Below are 24,831 nucleotides of genomic sequence, written 5' to 3'. Positions count from 1 at the left end.
ACTTCAAAGGAAAGACAACCATATCTAGTGTTTTATCCTCTTAACAACACAAAAGAGGATGCCAGACTCATGTAATTGAAAACGTTTGCTGTAGGCGAGGTGTCCCAGGTTGGAGAATGTATCCCTGTTCTGCTGTATTTGATTTTGCTTTAGTTACTAGGAGCACCCTGCTGTCTAATAAGTAAGAGTTAAAGGCAACTTAAAGCCATGCCTGTTTGTGTCTCTCTGATTTTGATATTATTCCTGTGGTCCTTTAGCTCTTATTTGGACTTTTGGTGGGTGAAGTTGCAGCGAGTAAATGAAGAGCAGCATATTTACACTCTTCTGATCGGGGTCTTATTTTCCAAAGTCCACTTAATACCCCTGCTGACTTGCTTAACCATTCAGTCTCCCAAAGTAATTTGTTAGGAAAGCTACAAAAGAAGTACACGTTGCAGTACCTCGGTTTCTGTACCGTAAAACCTTTTAAAGCCTGTATATGAACACTGCAGTGTGTATCTGTCCACCATCTGTGCTCAGTGCTTGAGGGACTGGAGGGAAGCAGGGGCAGATGGGGGGAATGTTTGGAGCTGGATGTGGGACTCTGAAGAGATAGGACAGCAAGAGCACTGTTGTACTGGATAGCAGAGTTGTTCTGCTGCTGCTTGACCCCTGACGTGTTGTGTAGTTTGGGTTACTGGTTGCTTGCTGCGTGCCCAGACAAACATGGGTTTTCTTCATTTTCACCATGTTTTCTTCATTTTCTTGCTGGTTTTTCCTATTGCAACAGCCCGAGTGTGGGCGCCTGGTTGGGGGACCCCACTGAGTGCTGTCACTCTTCCATGGTTTGCTGCCAGCCCTGTCTCACACAGGGTGAGCCCTGAGCTGTCCAGCTGGGAAACATCCCTTAGCTCTCATCCAGCCTTACGGGACTGATGGTGCTGAGCTCAGCTGTGTGTGCTGCAAAGCAACACCCACTTCTGTCCTTGCACAGCCCGAGCCCTTCCCTGGTAGAAACTGGAGAAATTTCCATGTAGCTGACACTGTACAATATTGTATCAAGGCTGGAACTAAGATGAGGTAAATGTATCTGCCAACATCTGGGAGAAAATACTCTTGAGGCTTGCGAGTTTTCTTGTGCGTTCATTGTGACTTTATGACTATAAAGTTTCTGAGAGATTTCTTTTCCTCAAAGTTAGGTTTTACATGGAGAACCCACATACTTTTTGCCTGTGCAGGTGTGTTAATAAGATGGGGATGAAATGAGTGGAGTAACAGAGGTTTTGTCCTTTGGGAAAAGAAGCTGGAAAAGCCTTTTTACTTCGTTGAATCTTTCCACAGATTCCAGTTAGACTTACTCAGTATCACTTGGAGCCATGTTCTGATACTGACTGCTTCTCTCTGGAAGCACTTGCAGAAAACCAGGATAACAACACTGTACTGTCCTCACATTTGCCTGAGAATATGGTTGGCTGAGCTTGCAAATCTTTGCACTCAACTAAACAGAATTTATCTTTTTAAATCTTCTGAATGTTTGATCTGATAAGCTGCAAGAAAGGCATATTCTGGTTGCCAGGGAGCAGCCTTCCCATTGGAGACAAAACGTGGTGACAGGGAAGACAGAAGCTATGGAAAGCTCCTGTTGCATGTTTGGTGCAGACAGAGGTGGGAGTCACAGGTTGGAGATCAAAGAATGAGAGATGTAAGCCTGTCCTTTCAGCCTCTCAGACTTTGTATGCAGTGCAATGACTTCAGCTGTTGCAGCATTTTTTCTTAAACTCTCAATATTCCCATCCTGTATAGGATTACCAACCTGGTAGTTTATGTTTAGCTTGGAATTGGCTGAAGGACCTTGGCACCATGTTTCCATCAGTTGCATCTCCCCACCAATTCAAACAGGACAATTGGTTTTTTTTTTCCTTGCAGATGTATAGTGCCATATGACATCAGGTGCATATGATGTTCATCAATAACGAAAATGTTTGTTCAGCTGAGTGATAATAACAGCTACAAATAATAATGTCATTAGCAAACAACATAATAAGAGGGAGTAGGCTGGTTGCTTCTGTTCCTTTAATGTGGATCCTGGAATACAGAGCTTGGTTGACTCTGATTATGCATAAACACATTTCTGAGCTGGTTCCCACATCGTTTATGTGTTAAAATTGTCCATGTTCTGAACTGGCCTTTTGGAGCACAACATTAGTGCTCTGGGCAGGGTCTGAGTTTTCAGGTGTTGCTAAATACTAAGAAAGAAATAAAAATGCGAGCTTTGACTTTGAAACAGTGTTCCAGATGTTTGGTTGTGTGTTCCAACTGTGCCAATGAAAACACCGCGTTCTCTGTAGCTCAGGAGAAAGGGCTGAAGTGGTAGCAGTGAGGTGGCCACGGGCTACTTAAGGATCTCACAGCAGCGTGAGGGGCTTGCAGCCGCTCTGATGGGAGATGTCGAGGGGCTCAGGAGGGGATTGCAGATGAACTTCATCCTGTTAGTTACATCCAGTGCTAACAGTGCTAGGAGTAGCCCAGCAGGGAAAGCAAAATGCTGTTTTATTTCCATAGCCCAACCAAAAGCCAGAAACCTCTGTGCTTCACCCTGCCTAGAGCCTTTCCTAGTGCAAAGACATCCGAGTTTATCTGTTGCTGTTAGACTTTGGTTTGCCTACACATACTCAAACACTGTACAGCCCATCATATCAGGAAGGAATTAGATAGTGAATGGAGTTACTTGGGCTCACCAGACTTTGAACAATGTTTGAGTAAAATCAGATTGAAAGCAGTATAACCAGTTTTCCTGTTGCTGTAAATGTGCTCACAAAGATCTCAGTGTGGTCATAATTTAGGTGGCTTGGTAGCACTATCACTGGCAGAGAAATAAGTGAGCTCTCACATTCTTACTTCATGCATGCAGGATTGTGCTTCAAGAATTAAATTTCCCTGATTTTAGCCAGACAACATATTTGATTAAAATGTCAATGAAGACGATATTTTTTTCTTCTCCTGCAACTGTTTTAACCAGTACCATTGCACCTGTTGAGTGGTGTGTGGTGTGTGTGTATGTGTGTGTCCACCCCCAAGACAAACCCTGAAAAAACCCTGCCTTTTGTTGATAAAGTGTGAAAATAGCAAAACATAATTTTGATACTGCTTTAAGCAAGAGAGAAATTAATTTGAGACCTCAAATTCTGTACTTTTAAAAGACATTTTCACATGAGACATTCTGGTGACATCAGTCTTAATAGAGCATATTTCACAGAACTGAAACTCATCTTTTACTTTTTCACTTTGTATTCCTGTGCTCTGCTTTCTTTTCCTATACCTTTTCTGTGCTTTGCTGAAGACAGATGCAGTTTAGTACTTTTGTTTCTAAAAGACAAAAATACAAAGAAGTTCTGCAGTGAAACCTATTAAATCATGAAACTTCAAAAAGCTTTGTTTTTCTGTTACCCAGCTCCCTTTCTTCCTTGGCCTTTGGTTTCTCTGATATATAAGATACATAAGTAGCAGTCAAAAACTGATTTTAAGAGACTTTACTGTGTTACTTTGATTCTCTCTTATTTTAATCCTTCCAGAGACTCATGGCAGTTCCCCACTGCTCCTAGGAAACGTCATAGCAAGTCCATTATTAAAACAAATAACCAGTTCCAGTGGTAATACTTGCAGGAAGCATTATACTGCAATTTAATGAATTTCTGAGATCAGTGATTAAGTCATCTTTCTGTATCCATAGTTTGTTATGTGGAAACTGCTGGTTTTACAGGTATCTGAGATTTGGAGAAAAACCAAACCAGTGGTCTCTGAAAACGTGTACAACTTCAGTATCTAGTTTATTTAGAAATGCCTGGTAAAGCTCTAGAGAAAAAAGTGGTAAAATATGTTTTGCTCAAAACTAAGTCTCTCAGTCATCCTAAAAGACTGGGAGTATTTGGGTGTTTTTCCCACTTTTTTCTTCTGAACAAAATCCATTGTGTTGCTGTCAAATCTTCAGCAGTTTGCAATCAGATGTTTTCAGGATCTGTCACAGTAATCAATTTGCTTGTCTGAATCTCTTCAAAGGAGCAACTTAAAACATTTTTCTTTTATTGTTGAAATTCGGTACTGACCTTCCCCATGGGTGTTTTTTCAGTAGCAGGCAATGGAGGGGGTAGGACAGTGAGCTGGCATTCAGAATTTGCTTATAGCTGGAGGTTTTTGCCTTTCAGAATGCTTTGTAAAATCAACAGAGCAGTGGAAACTCAGTGTAAAATTCAGAGCAACCTTTACTGTGATCAAACAATTCTGCAAGTGTGTACAGCTCTTTGCTCTGAGTCTCTCCCAGTTCATGCTTGTTTTATTTCGTGAAATACTTTGAAAGAGCTGATATGACATTAGTGTGAAGTGTAAGGTTATACAAATAAAGTTGTGGGTTCCTATAAAACCCCACCTTTGGAAATATGTTAGGCCACAGAAAACTTTTGGTTCTTTCACAGTAGCTGATTTGTTCTTCTTAGTTTGATTTTCCCGTGTTTGAAAGGGTCTTTGTTACACTCTTTGGCTCTTCTTGCCATTGATATACAGGGTTGAGGTTTTCCTGTTGGGGGAAAATTGGCTACACTCACTGTGCTGCTTCTAGTAAAGCTCATAGAGCAGTCTTGGAAAATGTAACAGATTGGGTTTTATTCAGCTGGTATGTTTTGGACCTTTCCCATGTTCTCATTTATCTCTCACTCACAGAAACACTGTAAAATGGCAACCATGTAATCTTTTTTAGATTATAAAGCCTTTGTTATGGCTCCAGAGTTTGATGGCTGACGCTTTACTGTGTGCTTTGATCCTCATTTTCTGGGTTTTGGTTTTATTTGCTTTGGGGTTTTTTCCCCTGGTGTCTCTGGAAACATTCAAACATCCTGATTCTATGGAATTTTATGGAATCAAAATGAAAAAGGTCTTTGTTAGATTAGTGAAACATACACTTTGCTTTGCTTCATTTTGCAGTTGTGTTTATTGCTAAATCCTAACTCTTCTCTGCAAAGGCACAGCTTTAGTAATTTTACTTTCTGCCTCCAAGCTGGCTCTTTGTGAACAAGGAAAAATTCCTGGTGATGCTTCATCTGAGACATAAGGGTTCCTCTCGTCTACCCCTTGACTTAGTTACTGTCTGAGTTCAGGATATTTAGGTGTGATAAACTGTAGCAGTTGTAAGAAGCTTGTGTCTCCTTGTCAAGAGCCACGTGTAGGATTTCAAATAATTATTCTTGACTTCAGTATGAGCGCTCAAGAGAGTGCCTTTCAGTCTGATTGCTGCTCCGTTTACAATGTGGAAAGCTTGTCTCCTGTGACTCTGCCCAGTTTATCTGGAAAAGCAGGAAAATTTTTCAGGCTATGAGACTCATTTAGATGGATTTTTTTCAGTTTCAGTTGTCTGCTGTTATTTCCTGGCAGGTGTAAACTCTGCATCTAATCCCTGAAGGACTTGGTCACTGTAATTTAGTTTTGCCACAGCGTGGGTCTTAAAAGCTGTAGGTTATCTAGAAGAAAACTCATCTGTCTAGGAAGATACTACCAAAGAAAAATCAGAAAAAGGAGTAAACAATGAGTCTGCAAAGTATTTCTTTCGGTTTTTATTATTTAAATTAGAGTTAATAGAGTTTAGCTCAGTAGAGTTAGATTTTTGTGGTTAGGCTGTGCTAGGAACAGGTAGGAAGCAGAGATGGTTGTGCTGGGCTTCCTAAGGAAGACAAACTTGGTGACTTGTCAGGTTAACACATTACTCATGGACTACCTTGTGTATTCAAGGAAAAATCCCAGATACTCTTCCAATGATGTGACTGTTTCTGTCTTGCCTGAGTGTAGTTACGGCCAAAATCCAAGAGGTTTAGAAGACAGAATGAAATCCTTGCCAAGTGTGAAAGACAGGTATGACAGGCGGGTACTGCTGGCAGACAATTTCATTTATTATGCAGCTATGTGAGGTGGCAGGCTGCCAGTGTTCCACATATGAGGGAAGATAATTGCCTAACAAGGTCACTGGGAACGGGGAATACAGTGGGATAGAAATTTTGTCCTGAACTTTGGTGGAACAGATCATTTTACTTCATTACATGCCGGAAGGACCCACGGGGCCTAAATCATGCCAGTTCCAGGCACTGTGTGTATACCATGTCTCCCATGGCCAGCCAGAAAAATGGGTTTACAAAATGCTGGAAAATGCCCAAATGAAGATTAATATGCAAAGTAGAACTGAGGCAGTCTATAGTTACGTGGTAGCTTTCTTAAATGTGTAAAGACAGGAGGAAGATGGAGGTGTTTTTGTTGTTCTCATCCTTTAATTCTGTGGGAATAGTGTCTTATTTCTGATTTTTTTTTATTTGCCTAAACTGCTCTGAAGATAGTGTCAGTAGTTTTCTTGTCCATTGTATTGTGTTTGTGATTAACTCAAGTTTTTTTCAGGGTAGCTTCACAGTGTCGTTGAGATGGAATTATTCTCATTTTAAAGGGGGGAAATTGTTATAAGAAAAGTAGAAGATTCTCATCTGTTTAAGATGCTAATCTCATATTTTGTTTTTAGCTATACCTGTGTCTCCAAAGTAAATTCCACGTGATTTATAGCCATGTCTTATTAAAGAGCTGAAATCCTTTTGGATGAAACCTAAAAACTCCTCTGGCCCTTCGAGGCAGAAAACCTGCAAAGTCTGTGGAAATTCAGTGTGATGATTAAAATTAGACATGCTTGTAAGTAACCAAAACCACATCTACTAATCAGAGAGGTTAAGCAATGTCAGTGGAGTTTGTTAGCAGTCATGCCTGTAGTGCATGTCAGACTGTACTTGCTGTTTGGAATGAGTCATTTGGGTAACAGAGATCATAATTTAATTTGTAGTTGTGTACATAAGTACACAGAGCACGGGAACCACCTGTTAAATACTTCTGAGTTATAATAATTTTTTTACTGTCTGTCATTCAAAAATCTACTTTTAGAGGAAGAGGAGCTATCTGAAAGAAGTGCGTGCTTACATAGGTTAAACTGCACGTACTCAGGTGGAGCTTTATATCTCTGATGCCACACTGAAATATTTATATGATATTCAAATAATTCATGTGGAATAGGCACAATTAAGTGTTGGTCAGCTTCCAGAAAAGATGCTCAGTGTTTTCTCAGAAGGCACCATCCTTCAGCTTCCTGGCAAAAGAGGAACTGTTGTTTGAAAATGAGCCAGTGATCCTTCTGATGAATTTCCATTGCTCAAATAATGATCAGCACCCACTGGAAGATTAAAAAAACCTGTAAATAGATGGTTTGCTGCTCGTGGTGTTTTGTTCCTTCTGGAAAAAAAAAAAAAAGACCCCAGCTACCCTCACAATAACAAAAACAAACAAAAAAAGAGGAGGAAAAAAAGGAGGAAAAAAAAAAGCTTTGAGTAATGTCCTGAACTGGAACATTTATGGAAGAAGCAGGTTAGCTGAAAAGATTAATAGATATACTGCTGAAGTGAGCTTGTCCATGCAAAATTTTTACATGAGCAACAGACTACAAATGTAATAAGAATGACTGGTCCTGATATTCCTGACATCCTCCACAAAAGCTTCAACGTCACAGAGTTTTATTCTAACCTCTTCTCCCCCTCACCCCTCCCACCACTGACATGTCTTTCCAGTGGCACAGCATTGTGAGTCATCAAAATGCTGGGCTCTGAAAACTTTGAACTTGACCTTGCCACAGCAAACGGCACAGTCCTCCAGGGGAGTGCTGTGAACCTTTAAATTTAAGCTTCCCTTAAATTGTGGAGGTTTTGATTCCCAAGTTGTAGCGCAACTGTTTTTTCCCCAGACTACTTAATTTCCTAGGTCTTGAAACCAGGAATTATCAGGCAAAAAAATTCAGTGTCATATCAGTCCACTCATGGTGTTGTTGCTTCTTGTTCTTTGCTATGTTTTTTTTAGTAAACTGTGTGTTCCCATGTATTCCTATAGTTAGTTTGAGCAGGAGTGTTTATGTCTGTAAGCTGTGCCAAAAAGAGGGATTAAACCACTCCAGAAGTGATAGGAGCTAACTGAGAAGTGATGAGAGGAAAAGAATTCTTCTAAATATATATATATATATATATATATATATATATATATATAAAATACTTAATTAGGGCTTGTCACTTGAAAAAAAACAAACACAAAAACCAACAAACCACAAGCAGACTAAAATCTCTGACAATCCTGAACTCTGTATCTACAACCTGTTAGTTTTCTGGAGGAGGAAAAAACTTCTGTGTGCTGTCTGTATCCTCAAATCCTGGCCATCAAGGTCTTTCCCATGGATGATTAATACATATGTGAAAGCTCGTAACAAAAGTAATAATTTTAAAGTTCCTCTCCTATTTTTAGGCAACAGGATGCAGTTCTCTAAACTCTTCACACTTTTGGCTTTTTTTGAGTTGTTTGTTCCACATCTACATCTCTTCTCTTTGCACTAGGGGTTGGCTTTTACTGACTTCTCTCTGCACAACATGTGCTCCAAAACATTTATTTCACCTGTTAGATGCCTATGAGGAAACAATCCTGAGTTCTTCAGGAGCTCTGGTTATTACTCTTTGGTGAGCTTTAGTCATATTTTGCATTGCATACACTGTTGGCCCCCAATGTCATGTTTGAGTCTCTCTCCTGTTAGATGCTTAAGCGTTATTTATGAAGTGTTTGTAAACTTACAGGCAGAGTGTCTGGGAATGTTTGGTGTGTTCCCATGGAGCTGAGCTGTATTTTGACAGCTGGTTAATGCCACAAAGCCTCCAGAGGTTGCTGCTCTCCCTGTGCCGTTCCTCCACCAGTTAGATGACTTGTGATAGTTGTTCTGCAGACACAGCTGTGATTGACAATCTAGATTTTAAAATATAGCTTTTTCCTTGTATCTGGTTTTTGTAGGATTAGTTCAGCCCAAGTAACTTTGCTTTCATCTGTAAACACAAGCCATTTTTTCAAAATTGAGTTGGAAGCTGGTGTTAACAAATTGTTAACACCAATATTGCAGTTTGTGTCATCAGTCCTCATAATTAAAGCACTTTTCAAGTACATATATATTGTTTTATTAGAGCAAACTAAGGAACAGAGAAGTTAAAGAGTTTCTTGGGATCATAGTGCCTTCAAGATCAAATTCAAAGGCAAACAGTACAGTTCAACTTGAGACCTTTTCTACATTTATGGTTACTAACACCTCTCCTTGTAGCAGCAGAAATCACCAATTGCTGCTGTGTAATCTAATCTCTCCTCATTCTTTTTTATTTTTGGGTGTGAAAATGAGGTTTCAGTCATTGTTTGTAGTGAGTCCAACGAATATTGAAACCTGAAAGAATGCTGTTGTTTCCTATTTGAGAGGTGCCTGCTGAAACTAAGGCAAGCTGGGCATTAGCACCAGGAGGAAAACCAAAAAACCTGAGCAGTAGTGTTCCTCAGGTAAAGGATTTTTTTTTGTTTGTTTTTGAGGTGCTGTGAAACTTTCATCCAAATGATTCCTCACTTGTGTGTAAGGGAGTGGATAAAAGAATGAGCATGTTTTAAGCCTGGTTTTACCATTTGTCTGTTCTGAATTATGACTGTCTTTGGATACCTTCTAGCCAGGTGGTTGAGTAGATAACATATAAAACTCTTGCTAAAATGTACTTTGCTAATGCTGGTTAAAAAACCAGGAAGAGAACAGGATAAATCTTTCTATTTTAAGTTCTCTTTTTTCCCCTTCCCTGGGTATTCCCATACTCCATCATTCCTTGTATTTAGCTTGGTTTAGTTAGTAGTATTTCTTACAGGGGAAGCTTGGGGTTTTGCAGGGCAGTGGTTTTGTAGAATAAATAGGTTTCACTTAGCACAGTGTAAGTGAAGTTCAATTAAGAACTTGCCACTTAAGGTGCTATTAACATCTACATCAAGCCTGGCCAATACTCTTCTCATCCCAAACTAAAATGCAGTTATGTTCATCTGCCCTTCAGCTCTTCAACAGGTTGTTCTTTTGGTTTATTCCAACATCCCACTTGTTGCAGGGCCTTTGAAAGGAAAAACTTTTGGAAAAAAACCCGTGTCAATTATTCTTATGATTTTATAAATAAGTATCTCAAAGGTTAGTAGAGACAGCCTACAAACTCCTTGAGATGCCCCTTGGATATTAAGTTTGGTGATTTTGTTTCGGATTGGAAAAAGGACTTTGAAAGAGAGCTTTAATAAGTATAATGCTTTAATAAGTATTTGTAATGGCAGATTACCTGTCTGTGCAATTCTGAGCTGTATACTTACTCAGCACTCTTGGTCCTTGGTTTGTGAGTAAGTGAGGAAGTTGGGACTTTCCATGAGAATGACTCATATCGAGGAGGAATCCTAAGAGCCTTCTCCCCTGTCTGATCATGGAAGCAAATTAATTAACCTGCATGCGTAATGCATCTTTCCAAAATTACAGGAAGACAGATTCCCCTTGCTGTGGGGGACAGGGTGAAAAGTTCTGGGTATAAGTTTGGTAATGCATTGCCTCAGAAGTGGGTAGAACTGCTGTTAGGAACCTGTAACTGGCCACCTTGCTTAAACTATAATATTGACTCTTCCTGTTGATTGTTTTTAAAGAAATAGTAAAACTGTTAAGACTTACAGTATAATCCTTAGATATGATGTCTTGCTACTATTAGACAAGCCTGTCTCTAACCATTTGTTCACCTTCACTTTCTGGTAGGTAGGTGGTGATAATAAAAGGGAACAGAGGCACAGAGGTCAGCAGTAAGTGTGTCACGAGCCTGAACCTTGTTCTTTTGACTCTCTCGTTCCAAGATCATAAATGCAATGCTGTGTTCCACTGAACTCTGTACAAGTGCCTGGAATCACTGTTTCTTTGTGTAGCTCGTGTAACTGCACTAGAAGATGCTGGAAAAATTTTAACCGTCTTTTGAAGTTGCTCCCGTAAATTGTTTAGAGAATCCCACCAATTTCTGTTTGGGGAGCAGAAATTAATGTTTCCATTGTACAGCACACTGAAAGTTTATTCTGAATTAAGCAAGACGGCAAAATATTTACCGATAAGAAAAACCAAACTGAACAGTGTTTTCTCTTCTGTAGGCAGAGTTTATTGTATTTACTTGTCCTAAATTTCAACATGGTGTTGGAAGTTACGAGCAGTGACTGTGGAAACCGCTCTACCTCAGTACTGTTTGAGTCTCCCAAACTGCTTTTGTGTTATGCAATAATACAGATTAATGCTTGAAACGCTTCTACTTTCATTTTATGTTCAGAGATTCAAAGTAAAACTCAAGAGCATCTCAGATCTACTTTCAAAGTGGCTGAAGAATATTTCTTAGGCGGTGCCCACGCTATGCATCCTTGCACCAGAACAGTACTAAATACTTGGAGTATTTGTTACTTGTTATATCTGAGTCTTTCAGAGGCAGCAACATGGGAAAAATTTAACAAAGTCCAGAATAGCTAGGGATTTAAACTCTTCTTCCTCAGGACATCAGATCTTTGTGTGCATCATATGTATTTGCACACCTCAGCAGATACAGTTTCTCAGTACACATCGTAGATGAACAGAGGGCACTGACAGCTGCAAGAGAATCATGAGGTTCTTTTCTCCTTTGACATCTCAGGTGAATTTTAAGTGCTGATTTTTATCATTCTGACGTTTTCTGTCAGATATAGGTTTCATAGCTTTATTTTCAGAAGTGGATTTAGAGCAGTTAAGAAAATGCTAGTGCTCTGCTTGGAAAACTGTACCTTGGACAAGGAGATACATTACAGGAGCATAAAAATTATATTTACCAAACTGCTTTTTAATTAAGACTCTTCACAATACAAGCAGATACATTTTTCAATATAGCTGTACTTCAAGACTGAGTAAATTTTTTTTCTTTTTAATAGTCCCACAGAGGCAGAATGAGGTTGTCTATTAAAGGCTGTAAATGCAGCTCTCTGCAGCTCTTTCCCACAGAGTTGAAATTCATTGGACCAAAGTTGATTTAACTTCTGTTTACTCAGTACTGGAGACTCTCAAATTATCCGAGATGTGGAGTAACTTTTCATAAGAAGTGGGTTGTGGGCATCTATTTACCTCTTCCTATTTGTGTGAATTGCCTCTCAGTGTTGGTCACAGAATATGTCTGTGGGTTCAGCAGTAATTGCTAACATGGAAAAAACTGTATTAGAACAGGATTTATGTACTTAAACTGCTGTAGTGGAAGCAAATATCCAGACCAGTGGGGAAAAGCCAGCATCCTGTGGCCTGGGGAGTGCTGAGTGCTGTTAACCATGAGGCAGAAAGGAATCTTTTGGGATAACTTGTGCTGGGGATGTGGCTTGTTGTAAATACCAGGAGAGCTCCTTGCCAGCACTCATTCCTTGCTCACTTGAGTGGTGTGGATGTGTGAGACAGAGGACATGGCGCTGCTGGGTGGAAGTGAAAGGTGTTTCAGGTACACAAAATGCCAGGGTGATTATAATTAAGCAAGCTGCATAGTGAACAGCATGAAAGAGCCTCTTGGCATTCAAAGAGGGAAAGAATCGAGGCAGTGTGGATAGCACTGATACACAGAGGAAAGATCTGGAGGCAGGACTGGGCAGACCATTAAGGGTAGATACACCATGTGGAAAGAGAATTTCCCACTCAGCTGCCTGGGGATGTGCAGTCTTTCCATGCTGAGAGCTAAGAAAGGGATCTTCTGTAACTGGAAGTGGGAATATTTGCATTTGGAACTACCAGGAGCATTTTCCTGTGGGCTTCACTCCTGTGCTTGCAGTCTGTTACCTGCCTGCCCCCTTTGAAACTGGGATTGCACTGAAAAGGTTGGGAAGAGCTTTGTGCACAAGGTGTGTGCTGTTGCCTCAGGAGAACTGGAGTTTACCTCTGTTTGGTTTTCCTCTTGAGTTTTTCTGTGCCAGTAGCAGCCATACACCATCCTTTTAAACTGAATGATCTAATAGCAATGACTTCTCCTAATGATGTGCTTCCCAACCAGTTCAGGGTACTGGAGGTACTATTCAGTGATAGCAGCTTGTGGTTATGAAAAATTGCTATAAAAATGGTTGTAAAAAAAGCACTTTGATGGCAAAAGAAATATGTGCAGCAAAAAAAGTCAGAAATAATTGGAAGATGCAGGGAAAATGACCAAGACCTTAACTCATTTATCCATTTATTGATGGAGAAAGTGATAGGCCGTAATGAGCCAGGAAAACTTGTCTGTAGGAAAGTCATTGAATACTCTGTTGCTTCCGTGGGTTAACTGGAACACAAGAGTACAACTGTAATCAAAGGGTTTGTCTTCAGTTACTTTTTGGGTAATCTAAAGGTACCCTGGCAAGTTCATTGCATATATTTTCTTGAAAGTATTTTTAGGGCAAGTAATGAAGTTTGTGTCTTGTTTAGCAGTGTTTTCATCAGTGAAATGACCCAATAAAGTGAAAAAACAGATGCTGACTCACAGTGTTGCAAAGTGAAGTTCTTGGGTGTAGGTTCATATTACTCTATGCGTGTAGTGTTTTGCATATGAAAACCAAACATCTCATTTTTAAATGATTCTCCAGTTTCTTATGTTTTTGAAAGTCTAAGCCTGAACTTTGAATTTACACCAGGAGCAAACGCTGTATTAATTAAAAGTGAATTTTGGTTATGTTTCTTTTTTTCCAATTTCTCCTTATCAGTGGCCATTCATTATTTAGCATCATCCTACACATCCCTCAGTGGATCTCAGTTGTGTTTGTTTTCTCTCTTCATTTCAAAAGTGAGAGATGCCTTCACAGGTAGTGATGCATGTAACTGTGTGTGGATTCACTGTTTACTTTCAGTTAATAAACCATGGAAAAAGTCTTGATTAAGTTGACTTATATTGGTTATTTAATTTATTTTGTGGGTTTTGGCTTTCACATTCCTGGTAATGAAAAAAACCCCAAAAAGGATAAAAACAAAAGGATAGAGGATGATTTCTACCTACCCTGAGAAGCCTTTAAGTACCGAAAAATAGCAAGGAAAAGCAGCATCAAGCTCAGGAAGGCAGATTTGGCCTATGTTAAAATCATAGAATGGTTTGGGTTGGAAAGGACCTTAAATGTCATCTAGTTCCAACCCCCCTGCCATGGACAGAGGCACCTTCCAGGTTGCTTCAAGCCCTGTCCAACCTGGCCTTGGACACTTCCAGGGATGGGACATACACAGGTTCTGTGGGGAAAATGTGCCAGGGCCTCAACACCCTCACAGAAAAGAATTTCTTCTGTGTATCCAACCTAAATTTCCCTTCTTTCAGTTTGAACCCATTGCTCCCTGTCCTCTCTCTTGCAGTCCCTGATGAAGAGTCCCTTCTCCAGCTTCCCTGTCGGGCCCCTTCATGCACTGGAAGGTGCTGTGGGGTCTCCACACAACCTTCTCTTCTCCAGGCTGAACAGCCCCAGCTCTCTGAGCCTGAGGGGTCTGACTGAAGAGACTGAAGGTTTGTGCTCCCCAGGGGAAAAATGGCATCTCAAAAAACCAAACCAAACAACCCCAGCAGTGCTGGATGCAGTCAGGAGGCTGGACAGGATCCACTCCTACAACTTGATACACAGTTAATGAGCAAAAATTTTGGTTCACGGCTCGTGTCCTTTTAGTTTGAAAGGCTTGGATGGAATGAACTGTATTCCCTCTGATGAGGTTATCTGAGCAGCAGATTTCCAGCGTGTATGAATGATGATATAGTTCTCTCAGCTAATGAATATTCTAGTTTTCCAGATACTTGGAGGATTAGGTCATGGTGCTGGCAATAGTATAAATTTCTGGCTTGAAGACCTGTGCTCTTTGAGAGGCACTTAGACTGCATAATCTGCTGATGTTTTCGAAAGTCCAAAGTAAAATCATTTTCTTACTGGAGTATTTTAGAAGGCATTTTTTATATTTCTGTTGAATGTCCAGTTTCTCTATTTCCATTTTTTGCCTCTTCATTGTTTATATAGAGACATTAACCCAGTACATTTAAAATAAGACACATTACAAATCTCTCTTTTTTTCTTAAGCTGTGATTAGCATACTGTCTTTATGGCATTTGGCTTTTTCAGTGTGAAGGGAATTCAGTGGAAAATATAAAATTAAAAAAAAATAGAAAACCAACACAAAAACCAGCACAAAACCCCTCCAGTGTTTTGAAGAAGAAGGCAGTATTTTCTGTTAGGTTTGAAAATATGTTGTTGGCATTTTCTATTATTCTTTCTGGGAAATATATCTCAGTTTCTGGGAAGCTTATAATTGGGAAGAAAATTGTGGAATTCCAGAAGGGTTTGTGTTGGAAGGGACCTTAAAGATCATCCAGTTCCAACCCCCTGCCATGGGCAGGGACACTTTCCACTAGACCAGGTTGCTCAGAGCTCTGTCCAACCTGGCCTTGGACACTTCCAGGGATGGAGCATCCACAACTTCTCTGGACAACCTGTGCCAGGGCCTCACCACCCTCACAGGGAAGAATTTCTTCCTAATCTCCAATCTAACCCTGCCCTCTGTCAGTGGGAAGCCATTCCCCTTTGTCCTGTCACTCCAGACCCTTGTCCAAGTCCCTCTCCAGCTCTCTTGGAGCCTCTTTAGGTACTGAAAGGCTGGAAAATGTTATAATGAATCCTAGATAAAAATACTCAGCAAGAGTAAGGTGGAGGATGAGCTTGCTGTGTAACTCCTCTGTTAAAGGATATTGCTGGAATATGCCTGAATGTGGATCCCTCTGTGCTTGATTATGGTGGTACCTAAACAGGTATTGTACAAAATATTGGATTTTCTTTGGCTCTTTTCCTTTGGTTTGGTACTTCTGAAAGCTGTGAGTAGCTCAGCTTTCATAGTGTAGTGATTATTACAGGAAAAAGCTTTGCAGAATGGCTTGCTTCCTTCAGAGAACTCCTATTCACATGATAAACTTGATGTACAGTTTTGCAATTTAGTCATGCTGGCTAAATACTGGCAAATTTCCTGGCCATTGCTAAGGAAGTGGGAGCTGAGAGCTGCTCAGGGGCTCAGACTCAGCAGACTTCCAGTGCTCTCTTTAGTGACACAGAGTATAGCTTGGCTATAAGGTGTGTTGTTATAGTGGAAAAGAGATGTAACTTCATCCCTTTCACCTAATAGGTTTTTTCATCCTCACTCAGAAGGGATTGTGTTATTCAATTGCAGAAAAAAAAGCCCTCGACCTCTACTTACTCCTCATGTCAAAGAAAAAACAAAAGCGTCCTAATTATGCTTAAATCGTGCGTGGATAGAGAAAAACCAAGGTTTACCTCCTACCTAAGTATTTTGGACATTCTCCCACTTCATAGTGTAATTTGATATTAATGAATTCTTCACTCTCCTAGAGGTTCATAAGGATCTGGCCAGCCAGCCCTGTTATATTAAACCTTCATGTTGTTGCAGCTGCTATTTAACAAAGATATCATTTGTGCTATCAGAAATAATGAACAAAGTCTTTGGGCTCTGGACAGTGTTTCCTCTCTTGTATGCTTTTAATGTTGGATATTTGGGTTTGAAGTTGATGAAGAGGATTCATTTGTACTTTTGTTTCAAGCTTCATTTTGGCAATGGTAACAAACAGCAGCTCATAGTATTATCATTATTATCATGTTTAGTCCTGCGTGTTCACAGAGGAAGGAGAACTCGGGGCTCCTAAAGAAAAAACATCTGACAGTACTTCCCCCTTCTTCCCACCAAGTAGTGGTTGTGGAATATTGGAAAAGCCAACTTTGTTGCTCCAAATGTTCTTTTTCCCCTTCCAAAAAAAAAAAAAGGACGTTCAGTGTAAAATGCTTTTTGGATCTTGCAGCATATGCTGTGTGACAACCTGTCCTTCTGCCTATTTCAGAGCCTAGAATTTCCTCAACTTGCTGATCTTTTAGTGTAAAACTCAGATTTGTCTTCCTCAACGCACCTGAAACCACTTTAAGAACAGTCAACTGTTGTTGCTGAGCTAATTGTATGTTTTCATGTGATCAAATAAATTGGGCTGCACATCTTCCAAAAAGAAACCCCACAAAATCAGGTCTGCTTTAGCTCTCTCTTGCCTGCAATCTGCTTTCCCCTCGAGCCTCCCAGGAGTTTGCACTGCTGGGATTGAAAGAATTGGCCTGTTCAAATAAAGGCTCCTGGAGCTCATATTTTGAGTTTCTCATTGTAATGATAAGGGAAAGTATCAGTACATTTTTTCCGGCCTTGAGAGTGTTGGGGAAATACCAGCAATTCAGGCAGCAGCCACAAAATTGGGCAGTTTGGGGGTTGCTGAATGCGCAGAAAAAGTGTGGAAACTCAGAATTATCTGTGCTTCTGGCCAAGTGGGATGAAACCAAGGGACTTCTCTTGCTGCATGGCTTATCTAGATGGATTCTTCTCCAGACTGTTGCAACAGAGTGACAGATTTTATTATGTAATTGTTTCTGTTTCTGGCCTTGGCCTAACCCAACAAAAGCAGAAGTATCTGAAAGAAAATACTTGGGGGAGGAAGGGAAGGAAATGGTAACTACATTTTTTCCAAGTTAGGCTTAGGACTTGTACTATTAAAAAAAAAAAAAAGATGAAGTAAACCCCAAAACTTGCATAATTTACAATAGAATTTAGTGTACAGAATTGTCATTTTGAAATTATGAACAACCAAAAAGAAATCATTTGCAGTGAGTTTAACAGCAAGTAAATTGAATTTTGGTGTTAAAATTTTTAAAATTTTCACTGGTTTAGAAATATTACTGCAGAAACTGTAGTTAACTGGGCTGTTTTAAAGCTGCTCCTTTCATCCTTGACTTCCTGAAGATAACTGCACTTTTTAAAAATATTACCTAATGGATATATTTTGCTTTCATAACTGTATAGTCCTACAATTCTAATTTTAAGGTTTATTTTTATTTTGTTTGTAAAATCTTCTCCATAAGGTAGTTTATTAAACCTGTTGCTTTGAAGCTTCATTACCATTATGGAAATCCATAGACAGATTAATCAAATTAATAACTGGAGTAAATTAAACCATTCACAGGAGATAGTTGCACTTTAATGGCTAAACCTAAACAAAAGCATGAGTGATGCTGCTGCAGGGACAGTACTTTCTGTAGACCCCTCCTTTTCCTGCAGGGACCTACATGCAACGTGTGAGTTTAGCCCTGTTTTGTGGAGAACACTTTTCAAGTCCTTCCGTGGATTTTAAACTCTCAAAGCAGCACCTGCAGATGATGTTTTTTTGCCATCTCTGGCAGCTGTGAGTGTTCAGCATCATGATGTGCAGTGATCTGAGGTTGGATATGTTTTTCAGGGTTTCCTTGGGTAGCAGTAGTGCCTAGGGAAGTCCAGCTGATGAAGAATGCTGCTGTGTGTCTTTTTGACATGGTTGATAACAGCAAATATAATAATCTCCTTTTAAACTGACTTCATTTTTGGATTGACTTCTACGTACAGAGCATCAAATAGAGACCAGGGATTTTAACAGAACATGCTAAAAGTCTCTGTAGACTAATCATAGGTGTGCAGAGTAGACAGTGGTTAGCACGATTGTTCCTCTGGTTCAGTGAATTTTCCTGCAGCACAAGTATTGCTTTTCTCTCTTGGATCATCAGCTGAAAGAATACATGTGAAGGGAGTGTGGGTTGTCACACCTGGGAGCAATAAAAACACGGTTTGCACAGGTGAAGGATGATAATCACTCTTCCAGCATCACTATTTGCAGCCTTCTCTCGTATTATTGCCAGGAAAGTAGCATAAGCACCTTTGTAGGCTGTACATAAAGAGGAAGGAGGACTTTGTGCATGTTTTTGGAAGTGCTGTGGGGGCAATTAGTTGGGCAGTAAATCATTGCTGTCTCTCTTGTCCATTGCCAGAATGGAGGACAGGAAACCCTTGTGGAAAGAAAGGATATCTGCAAGTTGGAAATAAACTATACTTTTGCATCTTAGAAAAGTTACTGCTGCATCTTTTCAGGGAAGAACACCAACTGGTCAGCCACGTGAGGTGCTGCCTGCCAGTGTTGGTGTTTCCCAGAGCAGTTGTGTGGCCTTGGAAGCAGCCTCAGAGGGAGCTAAGCAGGAAGCAGGCATTTCATGCCACCCAGAGCAGTTCTGTGAGACAGCATGGAAAAGCCATGATGTGTGTGCAGCTTTACATCTGTTTGCAAAATGTTTGACAGACTACTGCAAAGAAATCAGAGGGGGAGCTTTCTCAGTTGTGTTTTTCTTGGATACATGGTCCGTATCAATGATGGACCAGTCTATGCTCTGCTTGTGCCCATTAGTTTTTTAGTCTCTTCAGTGCTCTGTTGTCGACCAGTATCAGCGTTTCCTCCAGATGATCCACTGTTTTTCCTCCAGATGATCCACTGCTTTGATGTTACTTCCTGCTTTGTGTAGCAGTTACAACCGTGTCTTTGTTTCTGGGTTGTGTTAGAGCTGGTTTGCCCTCGCTGTTTATAACCAGGCAGAATTACAGCAACAAAGGAACCCTGGCAAGTGCCGCCTTGGGTTGCAGAGCGAGTCCCTGATTGCTGCTGGGCACCATTGGAAGGAGAGAAACTACAGAATTTACCCTTTGTCCCTTCAGTCTGCGTGAAGATTTTTAATCTAATGTGAATCTCGCGCTAGCAAATCTTGATAAAATTCTTCTTGGAATATTTAAGATTTTAATTTGCTTTGAAGACTTCTTTAAAACTGCATGTTACATCCTTGTGAAAACTGAACATTTGTTCATCCAGCAGATGTTGACATTTGATGATGTGAAGATTTTTCCATTTTTCCCCCCTCGCTCTGTAGCTGATAGTAACACTGTTGATTCTCTTTCAGTATTAAATAGTAGAAAACTCTCAATTTTAAAGCTGCATGGAAAGTACTGTGGATTTCATAGAATCTATCCCAGAATATAGAACATGGGTTGAGTTTGCAATAGAGCAGATCAGGGATCCTTGACAAAATGAACATGATGCTGGACAGCATCCGATGGTGTGCTCTGAACTAGTGGGGCCACCACCATGTACCTCATATATGTTACTGGAAGATTTTTCCCTTAGTTTTTTTTCAGATAGCACGTGGCTTTGGAACTGTTTGAGATACTGAACCTGTCATTTAGAATAGCAATGCTCTTGGAGCTCGTGTCTCAGTTTTTCCACCATTTGGTTTGGATAAAATCTGGCCTTTAGGGAAGCAGTTTGGCTTTAATACTTCATAGCTGCAATGCAGATTGTATGAGTAGATTGTAAAATCTCCCTTGATTTTTTTTATAGCAGTTTCAGTTCCTGACAGGTACAGCTCCTAAAATAAGAGTCAGTGCTTGTGCTGTCACATCTGTGACAGTCATGGAGACTAGAGGGGGACTCTTGTCTAAAGTGCAGCAAGCAAAGCTTATGTATTGCTTTCAATGTTTTTGCTTTTCAAATGTGAGAACACTTTTGGATGAGTGTATTCAGCAGGGATTTTGAGAAACTTTGTTGAATTAAAATTAATCTCTTTCACTGAGTTTTGCTGCCAAAAACAGTTTTAGTGGGGTATGTTTTTGTTTACAGCAGTGCAGCTGATCCTTGTCAGCGATCTCACTGCGCATCTTAGCGTAGACAATGGCTGGAAAATATATCTGAGGAGCAAATTCAAACCCTCCTTTCTCACTTAACCTCCATGTGTCACAGTAGAGTCTATAACATAGAGTGAGAGTTTGCATGCAGACATTTTAGATCTCTACTTCTGTGAAAATAGCACAATATATAAGAGTAGAGAAACTTGGCAAGAACGAGTAGCTGTTGAGTTCATTGTGGTTTGGGTTTTTTTTTAAAGCTGTTGTTAAATGTAAAAGCAAACAGTTTTCTTCTAGTTTTCACTGTGACCTTGGACTTTGAACATCATCAGAAACTCTGGGATATTGGTGTTTTCTCCTAACTGCTCAACTGCTTGTCTTGTAGCATTTCTGAGAGAGAAGAGAGCATTTGAGATGTACTGAAGCTGAGTACAATGAATACAACAAATACTCATATTCAAAACTACTAAGCAGAGTTGAAAATGTGGCCTTCACATGTATTTGGCCATTGAAAATGAGAAAGGCTGTGGGATTACTCAAGATGCATATGCATTGTACCTGTTCCTATTGTATCTTAATCTGGAGTTAAAGAACTAAATTGCAAAGCCTTGTATTCTGTTTCAGGACTAACGTTGGCTTGAGTCAGATGGGCTGAGTGAACTCAGTGCAATTGTTAGTTTAGCTTTGTTAGTGTTTTCCAATTTTTTGTTAGTATTGTCCCAGACTTACTGGAAATTGTGACTTCTAGCTGGGCTGTCCCTTCCTGCCAGAATTATCCTGTAATCCTGCGATTCTGTCAAATAAACTTTCCAGTGGGAGCTACAGGCTGACCTACCCGGCTTGTTGCTGCCTATGGCTTGGTTGGACCTTCGAGCTGCTTCCCTGAGGTGAACAAGGATGAAATCTGGTTTCTTTTACATCCATGTTGAGTAGTAATGATATGTGATCTGGTGCTGGCAAGTCGTGGCTGATCACTTGGGGGTAGTTCTGAACACAGTGAGCACGAGGCCCCTTGAGCAGCTGAAATATGTTCCTCATTACAGCTCTTGATGAGCGTTGTGCTCGTGTTGCCTTTGTGAAAGTGAGCTATCAGATGGTATTTGTTAATTTTTACAAAAGCTGTCTATTTTTCTTGCTTTGTGAGGTCATCTCAATCTCCAGTCTCATCAAATGGTGCCCCAAGCTGCAATAACCAGCGGATTAGTGTGGGAGGGTTGTTGCTTTATTGTGAGTCGGGGTGACCGTTCTGCATGAATGTGAATTACAGTCCTGGCTTTCAGTTCTTCAGGGGGATGAGCAGTGGTGGGTGCCAAGTAATCCTAAGCCTGTTTTCTAGCTGTGTCTTACTCTTACAGAAAAGAAAGTGGAGAAGCAGTCAGTTAATAAAAACTAGCTCAATAAATGTTGCTCATAAAAGTTCTCTATTTATTATAAATGGTCTCCGCATGGGGAGAATGTGTGATGTGCAAATGCTGGTTTGCTGCAAAGAGTCTTCATTTCAGTCTTTTATCTAAATGACTGTATGGGCCTTAAGAGATAGAAGAGGAATGGTAATTGTTTCTCAGGTCGATGTCTGTACATTAAAAAAATGCTGGCATGTGCAGGATTGCTTGAAGTGTCCTTCCTAGTGCTGCCTGACTGAGCTGGTTAACAATCTGCAGTCAAAAGGCCAGCTCAGCCCGGTTTCAGGTCTTTATTTTTTTTCATCATCTCTTCCTGTTACCTTGTGAACTCTTTTTTCCTAATCCCTCCTTCCCTGCATCCCTCCTTCTCTGACTGCACTAGAATTGCCTTGCTATCTAATGACTGTTTTCTCTTACCTTTTGAATAAGTAATTTTTGCTTCACAAAACAATATTGACATACAAGCTACAGGGCTGACTCTGTTGCTGAAGGTGCTGTGAGTCGTAAACTGAAATTGCTCTGAGTTCAGAAGCTCTTAAGAATGAGGGAAGACTGTAGTGAAACACCTGTTTGCTGACTTAGATATTGCAGGTGTTTTGAACTTCGGTGATTCCTGGCACTTTAAAAGAGGTGACACGGTGGTGCTGGTGCTTTTTCTCTCTCCCTCTTCTCTTTGCCTGGTATGTGCAGATATGGAGGCTCACAGTTGGATCAGTAGCTCTGGATGCTTCCTAGGATTAGTACACTGCCACCTGAAAGCAGTGCTTGAATAGGAGCCGTGGGGTTGTAGCCTCAATAGAAGCTCTGATGGCTGCTGGGAAATGTGTGTCACTCTCTTACAAGTCTCAGACCAGGTATTTTATTGAATGATTTTTATTTATTTATTTCCACTTAGATTGTGCATCACTGTGAGCAATGGCCCCCTTTTTGCGGATATCCTTCAACTCCTTTGAGCTGGGACCTGTGCAGAATCAAGGAGAACAGCTACAGCCTTTCTGTGCTATCAAGATGAAGGAATCATTGACTACAGGTGAGGTTACAAATGGGGATGCTTTCCTGAATATGTGTAAGTTTTGAGAAATACTCTAATCCTTCTTAGTCTGTGAACAGTAGTGAGTCCTGCTGTTCTTGTCATGCCAAGCACTTCAATATGAGCTTTTCTTTCAGAATGGAAGAAATAACAATGGTTGTTGTCTCCACCTCCACCTTAAAACAAAACTTCTTTATTAATGCTTTCTTGTCCTGTGGCCAGAGAGCTCAGCACTTGGTAGGATGATGTCTAAGATTTCTAATTTCTTACTTCACCACCAACGCAATTATTCCCAAAATATGTGGGCAAGCAGGTGAAAAATCACTTTGGCTTGGGTTGAAGTGAGTTGTGAATTTTGCACGAGCAAGGTTTGCAAATGTTAAATAAAGTGATGTCCTCTCCAGCTCTGCAAGTGCCAGGCATAACTGAGGCATTCTGGCAGAATTGTTTGCTTGAAATTACTTGCACCCAAGGTTATTTTAGCACCTCTCTATTTACTCAGCCTTCAAAGACCTCATCTTTACAGACACTGGTCCAAAGATAACATTTTGTGACATTTGGCTGGAATACACCACTGTAGCCAAACAGGATAAGAGGGGATTGCTGTTTTGGGTTAGACTGAGCAGTTTAATCTTGTAGTATGGCTCTAGAGCTTCACAAAACATCAAAGAATGCAGGAAAGGGTGAATTTTCTTCTTCCTCACGATGTGATTGGTCTTTCCCCTTATTCCTGAGGGTAAAAGCTGCCTTTAAACTTTAAATACAAGGCATGGTGCCCTTTCCAAAAAATGTTGTCATCAAGCAAATGTATTCAGCTCCAAAGTAGCAGTTTCCTGGCGTGTTAGGAGAACCTCTGAAGAAATGGTGTTGAAGGTATTGCAGCTGCCAGAATGTGTGGAGAGGTGAAAGTGATCTAAATAAATCCACCTTCTTTCTTTTTCCCCCCGGCCATTTGCTTTTGAAAAGTAGAGTTGTGCCAACATTTCCCCTCTTTGTTTCCATGTGTCTTTGAGGCATTAAAAAACAGGGGAGGAGAGGGCAGTGAACCTTGGAGAAGTAAGTGATTGAGGTAATCAGGAAAACAATGTGATCCTTCTGTTGTCAGTTTGACAAGATAGCTTTTTGTTGGATTTGCCTGCTGAAGCATGATCAAGGAAAAGCTTATTGTATAGGAAGAAGGAAGTCATATTGCCTAATGATTAGGCATTAAGCCAATTTGCAAACATGTGACATGTTTTGGAGCCAGTAGTATTAACAGAGAAGCAAAGGAGGCCTGAACACAGGAGGGGTTCTTAAAGGCTGTTCTTTCCTGAACATTTAACTGTTCATTTGCAGGCAGGCAATGTGGTCCATGACAGATCTTGATTAGTACAATTTTAACTGCAAAAGCAGCATGGCCAGGCTGGAAGTTGTTGCCAGTAATTCAGATGCCTTCTTTATGGTTTTACATAGGGTAAAAATTCATATAGTGACTGATCAAAGCAGATCTTAACTGGGACGTGGGAATAGGCAGAGTCCTGTGAACAGACTGAAATAGTTCTCTGCCCATCTAAGAATCTTACAAAGAGTATTACCAACTCTTCTACAAACTGCTGCTGTTCCTGCAAACCCTGAATTATTGATAAAGGTTCTCAAATAAGTGCAATTTCTTCTATTCCCAAGGCTGCCTCCTGAAGTGTGCCTTTTTGGTGAAGGGGTCTGGCTTTAGCAACCCAAAAAGTAGGCCAGTGTAAAAGCCTTGCTGTGCAGAGAGCCTGCTTTTAATCCCCCCCTTGCATTCATTGTCCATCCTAATATTCTCTAAAATCTTGTTTGTTTGAGCTCTCCCTGTGTGCTTTCACCACAAACAGGGAAGTGGTTGTGCCCCTGCTCTTGGCACTGGAGAGGCTGCACCTCAAATCCTGGGTTCAATTTTGGATCCCTCAGAAGAAGAAAGACATCGAGGTGCTGGAGCAAGTCCA

The 24,831-nt window shown here is 40.4% G+C and overlaps 1 protein-coding gene across 2 annotated transcripts in view; it reads left to right on the top strand.

Moving 5' to 3' along the window:
* PRKCD (protein kinase C delta) overlaps positions 1-24,831 on the top strand; it is a 60,783-nt gene that overhangs the window by 10,060 nt on the left and 25,892 nt on the right. For both annotated transcript variants that reach the window (XM_017819940.1, XM_017819939.1), the window contains exon 2: positions 22,736-22,870. In XM_017819940.1, the coding sequence (XP_017675429.1) occupies positions 22,756-22,870 (115 nt within the window). In that variant the 5' untranslated portion in view covers positions 22,736-22,755. The remainder of the gene's footprint in view (positions 1-22,735; positions 22,871-24,831) is intronic.

Source organism: Lepidothrix coronata, unplaced genomic scaffold (genome assembly GCF_001604755.1).
Source record: "Lepidothrix coronata isolate B3197 unplaced genomic scaffold, Lepidothrix_coronata-1.0 Scaffold78, whole genome shotgun sequence".
NCBI lineage: Eukaryota > Metazoa > Chordata > Aves > Passeriformes > Pipridae > Lepidothrix > Lepidothrix coronata.
This window is presented reverse-complemented; position numbering and strand designations above follow the sequence as displayed.